Below are 8,531 nucleotides of genomic sequence, written 5' to 3'. Positions count from 1 at the left end.
CCCCGTTACCGTGGGGCACCCTCTAAGTGCTTGCTAACGAGCTGCATGATTCAGACCATAGGATGATCGACCCCACAAACGGTATGGGATACCTAGGTGTTGTGTAATTCGAGGCATTATGATGTATGTGTCTCAGAGCAGACGTCTTACGCGTGTGCCGTATTTTCTCCCCTCCGTTGTCAGCGTGCCCTCCATTGCCCTTCTGGGCATCTCAGGTCCCAAAAGTCCTTTGCCTGTATGCGTGAGTACCCTTTCTTGGTCTACTAACCATAGCACCCTTCGTCTTGGATAACCCCCTTGGGGATAGAGTAGATGGGAGAACAGTACCCCGAAGACTCCGTCTCCTACACTCACAATACCTCTTCACAATCCCTTCCCCCATTCAACCACCCACCCTCTCACATCATTCATCGGTCGTCGCAACAACTGTAAGCCTTTGTGTAGTGTACCACCAGCCATCTACAACGGGTGGCGTAGGAGTTTCGGGATCATGAGGATCCCGGGCCCTGGGACTCCGGGCTTCAGTTTTTGTTGGCGGCCCGAGATGAATGGATCTTGGAATTCGATCACAATTAAGCCATAATTAGGGGACGCCACTTCGCGCTGGAAATTTTCAGACCAACAAGCTCTTATAGATATATTCACGTGACCCGGTGGATATGGACGAAGAATCGAATACGCGTGATGAGTGCGGTGCGTCATAGTCAAAGAATGAGTACAGCCCCTCAATGTTAGGTCCATATGCATAGATTTTAACCCAGTTCTCGATCTTTCAACATCGTTCATGATACTCGACATTGGAGGAGTTTGCTAATCATTCAATCTCTCAGACCACGCAGCGTCTGAAGTTACACTGTATTATCTCTAACCCCACAAGTTGAGAGACATTGATCCGCAGACTGTCTACAGCGTCGCCGTTTGTAGTTGACGAATTCATCCTTCAACATCATACTCAAGTCTTGACAAGGAGAGATGGGTACGACACACTATACAGGGATTTCATCTTCAGCTATACAGACTAAACCTGTTTTGTGACATGGAGGCGGACAGAGGAATGCGTAACAGAGTGACTGGTTAGCACTAGGTCGATGTCAGGCTAGGCTCGGAGTAAAGATCTTTCCCGTCTCCAGATGCTAGTCACTGCCCCGCCACTCGCGATGGGATACAACTCGTGATTGGATCTTGGTATATGCACATCCCGTACTCACGTATACCAGTAAGACCATCATTGTGGTTAGTGGTTGCATCGGACAATTCGGTCTTGCGTTCCATTCCGTCTGCGTGGCACATCTGCTTCAGTGGCCCGTATATACCACCTGCGCACCTCTACCTCTGCCAGCCTCTTTTTGGTGTAAGCTACATACAATTTACCTTTTTTCTCTCTCCCGACCCCATCCTTGTTCCCTAATATACATGGGAACGTTGCAGATTTATTTGTCTTGTCTGAGTTTCTCTCTGCCTCTTCGCATCAGACCTGTGCAGCGTCACGACCACCCGTCCCAGGGCTACCTCGCTTCTTTACACAGACCACAACATTACCGCCTCTCCCTCTCTCGCTTTGCATAAGAGCGAAAACCCAGACGAGCCGACTGGGCCGCAAAAGGCGTCACAACGCCAGGCTCTTGCCACGATGGTCGTCGAAGAACAGCAGACAACTCTGATGATGGGGAAGCCTCCTCTGGGAGCAGACTCCATGTCGTCGAAAGAAGGATTTGAAAAAGTGGTGGAGGTTAGGAAGCTTCATGAGCGCGAACCCGGCGTCAAGGATTTTATTCGTGTCTTCTCGTACGCCACGAAATGGGACATTGTCATTTACATCCTCGCATCCGTCGCGTCCGTCGGCGCCGGGACCACGATGCCCTTGATGAACATCGTCTTCGGAAGCCTCGCTGGGAAGTTTACTGATTACTTCATGGACCCCCCTCGCATGACCAAGCCCGAGTTCGAGGCCGTGCTGAACCAGCTGGCTCTTTTTATCTTGGGTCTGTTTCTTGGTCGTTTCTTCTTGAACTGCATCAACAAGTTTTGCTTCCGTATGATCGGCGTCCGGCTCTCTTCCGCCATCCGCCTGCACTACATAGAGTCTCTCTTCGGCCAGTCCATCCACGTGCTGGACTCGATGCCGTCCGGCTCTGCCTCGAGCACCATCACCGGCACGGCAAACGCCCTCCAGATCGGCATCTCCGAGAAGCTCGGCACCTTCATGGAGTTCAACGGCACCATCTGGTGCTCCATCATCGTGGCTTTTATCTGGAGCTGGAAACTGACGCTGGTGACGTCTTCGCTCGTCTTCTTCATCCTGGTCGTTGTCGGCACCCTCATGCCCTTCATCGTTCGGCTGCAAGACCAGCAATCCAAGTCCGAGGCCAAGGCGAACAGTGTCGCCAGCGAATCCTTCAGCAGCATCCGTATGCTGACCGCGTGCGGCGCTCAGAAAACGATGAGCGCCCGCTATGCTGAATGGGTCGATGATGCCCGCGCCAAGGGGCAGCGGTCGGCACCGTTGCTAGCCCTACAATTCAGTCTTGTCTTCTTCGGTACGTATGCCGTCTTTGGCCTCAGCTTCTGGTTTGGTACCAAGCAGTTTGCCGATGGCGAGCTGACTAACCCCGGTACCATCATTGTCGTTCTCATGTCTGTAATGATGATCATTATGTCTCTCGAGCGCCTCTCGGGTCCCCTTATGGCCGTCTCCAGGGCTATGGTGGCCGCCTGCGAGTTCTTCGCCGTCATCGACGCTCCCCGGCCCGAAAATGGGTGTCTGAGGGAGCCAGATGTCGTCGCGACCAACGACATCGTTTTCAAGGACGTCACATTTGCGTATCCCAGCCGGCCACATGTCAAAATCTTGGACGGCCTGAACCTTACTATTGAGGCGGGCAAGAACACAGCAATTGTTGGCCCCTCTGGTTCTGGTAAAAGCACCGTCGTCGGTCTCGTCGAGAGGTGGTACGACCTGCGGGAGCAGCACATCATTGAGAAGACGATAGGGGCAGAGAAGATCAACGGAACCGAAGAAGACAAGACCAAGAAGAAGAAAAGTGGCAAGAAGGGCAGGAAGAAAAAACAAGGAGATATGACAGAACTTGTCGACTATCAAGAAGACACCGGCGTCGAGGAGAACCACCCTGTCGTACCACTCTCGGGAAGCATCACGACGGGCGGAAGAGCGCTTACAGACATTGAACTCAAGTGGTGGCGCTCTCAGATAGGGCTTGTTCAGCAAGAACCGTTCTTGTTCAACGACACAATCTTTCGCAATGTCGCTTACGGCTTGATCGGATCCCCTTTTGAAGATTCCTCCGAGGAGGAGAAGCGACAGCTCGTCAAGGAGGCATGCCATGAAGCGTTTGCCGACGAGTTCATCGACCGCCTCCCAGACGGTTACGACACTGCCGTCGGCGACGGCGGCGCCAAGCTCTCTGGAGGCCAGCGCCAGCGCATTTCGATCGCCAGGAGCATTGTCAGAAAGCCCAAGATCATAATCCTCGATGAAGCCACCAGCGCCATCGATGTTCGCGGCGAGAAGATCGTGCAGGCCGCCCTTGACCGGGTTGCCAAGGATAGAACCACAATCACTATTGCCCACCGGCTGTCGACTATCAAGAAGGCTGACAGGATCGTAGTCCTGCGCAAAGGACAAGTTGTCGAATCGGGTACGCACGACAGTCTCCTCCGGAACGAATTAGGGGCATATCATAGTCTCGTCCATGCGCAGAAGCTGTCACTTGGTCAACCCACCCAGGCTGACGATGTAACCGTTGGGGAAGATTCCAGTTCAGACCAAGGAGTGGCTGTGGCAAAAACAAAGAGTGCCAACGCCCCGGAAGCCAGTGAAGAGTTACCCCTGTCTTCTTATAAAGAGCCAAACGTCTTTTACAGCTTCTTCCGGCTCCTCGCAGAACAGAAAAACCGCTGGGTCTACATGGCAATCGCCTTCTTCGCCGCCTGTTCCGCCGCCAGCACTCCGCTGATGGCCTGGCTGTTCGCTCAAATCTTCCAAGTGTTTACCCATTCCGACATCAACAAGGTCCGCTCAGAGGGCCAATTTTGGTCACTCATGTGGGTTGCACTCGCCGTCGGCGTCGGCTTCGGCTATTTCTTCCAAGGAGCCATCGCCGTCCACGTGCAGCACAAGATCAGCGCCGTCTACAAAAAGGAGTACTTTGAGTCCATCCTCCACCAGAAGACGGCCTTCTTTGACGACGACGAGAACTCGCTCGGCACTCTTGTTGCCCGCGTCGCCGGCGACCCTAAGCAGCTTGAGCAGCTTTTGGGACTCAACATGTCGGCCCTCGTGATGGCCGTGTTCAACGTTATAGGAGCACTCTCTATCGCCTACGCGTTCGGGTGGAAACTAGCTCTAGTCGCGACGTTCGTCACGATGCCTGTCGGTCTGTTTGCTGGATACTGGAAGTTCAAATACGAGCTCGAATTCGAGAAGATGAACGCTGCCGTGTTTGCTGAGAGCTCCAGGTTCGCCGCCGAGGCCATCGGTGCCTTTAGGACCGTCACTTCCCTGACTATGGAGAACGTCATTCACTCGAGGTATGACAGGTTGTTGCGGAGCCACGTGTCCGAAGCCTATAGAAAAGCCCGCTGGACCAGCCTGCTCTTTGGCTTGGCTGATAGCGTGAGCCTGGGCTGCCAAGGTCTTATCTTTTGGTATGGTGGACGCCTTCTGGCCAGCCGCGAGTATGGTCTTGTAAACTTCTTCGTCTGCTTTATGGCCGTTATCCAGGGCGCCGAGGCCGCTGGAACAGGCTTCAGCTATGGTCCCAATGCAGCTCAAGCTTCAGCCGCTGCAAATCGGATCATCAGTCTACGCAACGCAGACACAAAAGATGGCACTGGCGCCACGGAGCAGATCCCTGACGCAGAAGGCGGCATCAAGATCGAGCTGAAGAATGCCCACTTCCGTTACCCCACCCGTAACACTCCTGTCTTCACAGGCATTGACTTGACCATCAACAAGGGTCAGTTTGCCGCCCTTGTAGGTCCATCGGGGTGTGGGAAGACGTCTGTCATCTCCCTCCTGGAACGTTTCTATAGCCTCGACAAAGGCGATGTTCTGTGCAACGGCAAGAGTATATATAGCCTTGATGCTGCTGAGTACCGCAAGAACATATCTCTCGTGGCCCAAGAGCCATGCATGTTTCAGGGCACTATTCGTGAGAATATATGCCTTGGTATTGATGTAGACACGATTTCCGATGAGCGATTGCATCAGATCTGCCGCGATGCCTCCATCCACGATTTTATCGTCTCCTTACCGGAAGGATACGAGACTGACATTGGCTCTAAAGGCTTCTCTCTGTCTGGAGGTCAAAAGCAACGGATCTCTATTGCACGGGCCCTTATACGCGACCCGAAAATCCTCCTGCTCGACGAGGCAACGTCATCACTTGATTCTGAGTCGGAAAAGCTGGTCCAGGCTGCGTTCGAGCGTGCAAGCAAGGGTCGCACCATGATATGTGTCGCCCACAGGCTAGCAACGGTCCAGAACGCTGATGTTATTTTTGTTTTGGGGGAGGGCAAGGTAGTGGAAAAAGGCAGCCATCAGGAATTACTGAAGATGCAAGGCGTGTACTGGCAAATGGTGAGTTTGACACTAAAGCACGACGCTACATGACCCCCGTACCCATCGCTGACTTCATTGATATAGTGCCAAAGCCAGGCTCTGGATAGGTAGAGATGCTGTGGTGTTGTACGATTCTAGCTGAGTGGCTTGGTAACCCTGACGCACCGTGGTTGTGGTCTGTTTAAGGTTGGTGCTAGACAGGCACATGGTCTGCGCGAGGCGGGAGTTCGGATGTTCTTGAGTTGTATGCTATCGAAGCATACCCTCTTCAACAGGGGGCAATATTTCAGAGCATCAGACAGCCTAGTGTACATAGATTGACAAGCCTGCATCAGTTGAGTCTATAAACCTGCTTGCAAGTTCCATAGTGATCTTGGACATGCCTGGCATGAACTAGTCGTCGATTACCGCAGTAATCCGTCGAAGACCTTGTATTAAATGCCTACGACGTCGTAGTAGGAGAGCATACTGAAATGGGGGAAATAATGGTTGAGAAGACTAATCATAAAGATGCAAGCGATTCATTGAGGTCATCATCTGGGTCGCCGTAAGGCATACCATGGGGCTGGCCAAGCCCCTTTCATGGCTCGTCCGGCACGATTCTATTCGGCGAATACCATGCATGAGACTTTTGTCAGGTAACAACTGATAAGTTTAGGCGCTAACGGCTGCATCTCCATTGCCGTCCAGTATTGGCTCTTTCAGTGGTAGGCAATCCCATTGGTTCCCAGGAATCTCATGCATGCGACTTTTGTTCCGACGTCGACAAGGCATCCCCTCGTTCAAAGTCGTAAACAAGGCTGAAGTATTGAAACATGACATAGGAATAGCTCAGCGCGCTCGAGGGTACTCGGAGTCTGAGTGGAATCAGATGCAACCGCTTATCCGACACCTCTACATCGAAGACAAGCGCAGTCTGAAGGAAGTTGTGCAACTTACTCTCCGAGAAGCATTGCTTCCATGTCAAGTGAGTATTCTTCCAAGCCCCCTTTCCCTCCGCTTCAATATCGCAATATCGACCGATGTGTACTAACACAGAAACCAAAGTGAGAAGATGTGCAAAGGTCGCCTGAAGAAGTGGGAAATCCACAAATACAACACGGAAGAAAGGGTCAGGGATTTCCTGGGCCAGGTGAGCGACGGCGGTGCTCGGGAGGCCCAAGCAAAGTCACGGAAAGTCGACAAATACTTGCGGCGGAAGAAAATGACTGCAGACGCCTTGCTTGCAAGCCACGATAAGAAACTCGAAGAGTATAGACAAGCGCCTATGGACGATTCGGCAGACCCCGAAGTTGACGACATGAGCGCTGATACCGAAGACCCGCCAAGTCTTGCAGCCATGGCCGATGACGACAAACAGTACGAAGAGAATTGTCCATATCGAGCATTCAAAAAAATGGTTCAGGTTGAAGGAGGTCCTTTCAGAGTAATTATACCTTCTCTATCATGGTTTCCCGAGATCAGTACGAATTATGGCTGACCGTCTTGAACTACTAGCGGTGCTCAGTATCAGGGCGACTCCTCTGGCGAGCGATCGTGGATCAACCAATATTCGGACAAACCCTGCACATCACAATGCCTTTGCCGCCGTCATGAAGCAGCATCAGCTTCCGTGTTCTTGGTGGAAAAGACAGATGAGAAGATGCACATCACGTTCTACAGCAAGCCACTACTCTCCGTCGTCCAAGATACACTTGGAGAACTGGGGGTCGATTTTGGCACCTCTTCATCTGTTGACGGGCTTCTTCTGCTTCAACACCGGGCTGTTCTGCAGGACCGCCTGTCTGAGTTGCGTGGCTGGAGCTGGTACAGGCTACGGTCCGGAGCACTACTGCATGAGCTCGAGCTTCTCGTAGGCCGAGTTCTCTGCAACGGTGACATGTTCAAAAGCTTCGGCTACGAGGAGTTGAAAGAGCGCGGGATTATCGACGAAGACCTCTTGGAAACGTACTCACGCCAAAATCTTGACGCCAGCGCTGGAGGCTTGAATGAGGCCTTTCGACAGGGTTTCGTGTCAGATTCACGGGAGGAATTTATCAAAAGCTCCTTCGGCTGCGAGGAGTTGAAGGAGCGTGGAATTGTCGACGAAACCCTCTTGGACACTGCCCCACGGCAAAATATTTACACCACCGAAGAAGGCTTGGACGACATCTTTTGTTCGACGTCCATCACTCGTTTGAGGTCAATGTTGAAGAGGACATTTCGCTCACACCAAGATTTTGACGCCTTCGCTGGAACCTTGGACAAGCCCCTTCAAAAGCATTTGAGGCCGGATTCACTGGAGGAAGTGGAAGGTTTTACGCACACGTGGATACACACCGACGACAGATTCTCCTATCGCTTATGGTTAGACCCGTGGATGGTGCGCGAAGAGATCCCCAGGTTTAGCACAGGACTTTGGGAAACTCTTCTCAATGAACCATTGAGTATCTCGGCAGTGGAGGAGAATGCTTTTATGGTCAGAGAATATCTTTTAAGAGGATGCAGCCCTGATAATCTCGTCGTTTATGCAGCTTCGATCAACGATACAGCGTCTGTGAGGTTTCTCCTTGGACAAGGAGCCGATGCAAACGACGCCCTGACTACAGCGTCAAGATTCGGATCTCAAAGTTCGGTAGATGTTGTCCTCGGACACGGCGGCGATGTCAACTGCATTGCCAAGAACGGTTCGCCGCTCAGTGCTGCGGCCAAGTATGGGCAACACTCGCTCGCAAGCAACACTCGCTCGCAAGGGTTCAACGTGGCGCCCATGTCCATATGGCCATCAAGTGCTTGCACATTGGGGAACTGGGCACCGTTGATCTCGGTAATGCTGAAAAGATGTTGCGGAAGCTTCCAAGGACGTTACCGACGGCCAAGAGAGTTGCTGCACGACGTGCGGTCAATCCCTCCACCGAAGAAGACATGCGCCATCTTCGGAATCGTATTCTCGTTCATCATGGGATTATGA

General features: G+C 52.4%; 2 protein-coding genes across 2 annotated transcripts; both read left to right on the top strand.

The window, feature by feature from the left end:
* Positions 1 to 1,630: 1,630 nt before the first annotated feature.
* On the top strand, positions 1,631 to 5,692 carry GLRG_00468 (ABC transporter; the record flags this gene model as incomplete). Its single annotated transcript, XM_008091153.1, has 2 exons — positions 1,631 to 5,599; positions 5,666 to 5,692. The coding sequence occupies 2 exons, from the start codon at positions 1,631 to 1,633 to the stop codon at positions 5,690 to 5,692; spliced, it is 3,996 nt and encodes a 1,331-aa protein (XP_008089344.1).
* Positions 5,693 to 6,635: 943 nt separating this feature from the next.
* Positions 6,636 to 8,531, top strand: GLRG_00467 (uncharacterized protein; the record flags this gene model as incomplete). The annotated part of the gene is made up of 2 exons (XM_008091152.1): positions 6,636 to 6,940; positions 7,244 to 8,531. 2 exons carry the CDS (start codon positions 6,636 to 6,638, stop codon positions 8,529 to 8,531), a joined length of 1,593 nt encoding a protein of 530 aa, XP_008089343.1.

Source organism: Colletotrichum graminicola (assembly GCF_000149035.1).
Source record: "Colletotrichum graminicola M1.001 genomic scaffold supercont1.1, whole genome shotgun sequence".
In the NCBI taxonomy this organism is placed as follows: domain Eukaryota; kingdom Fungi; phylum Ascomycota; class Sordariomycetes; order Glomerellales; family Glomerellaceae; genus Colletotrichum; species Colletotrichum graminicola.
This window is presented reverse-complemented; position numbering and strand designations above follow the sequence as displayed.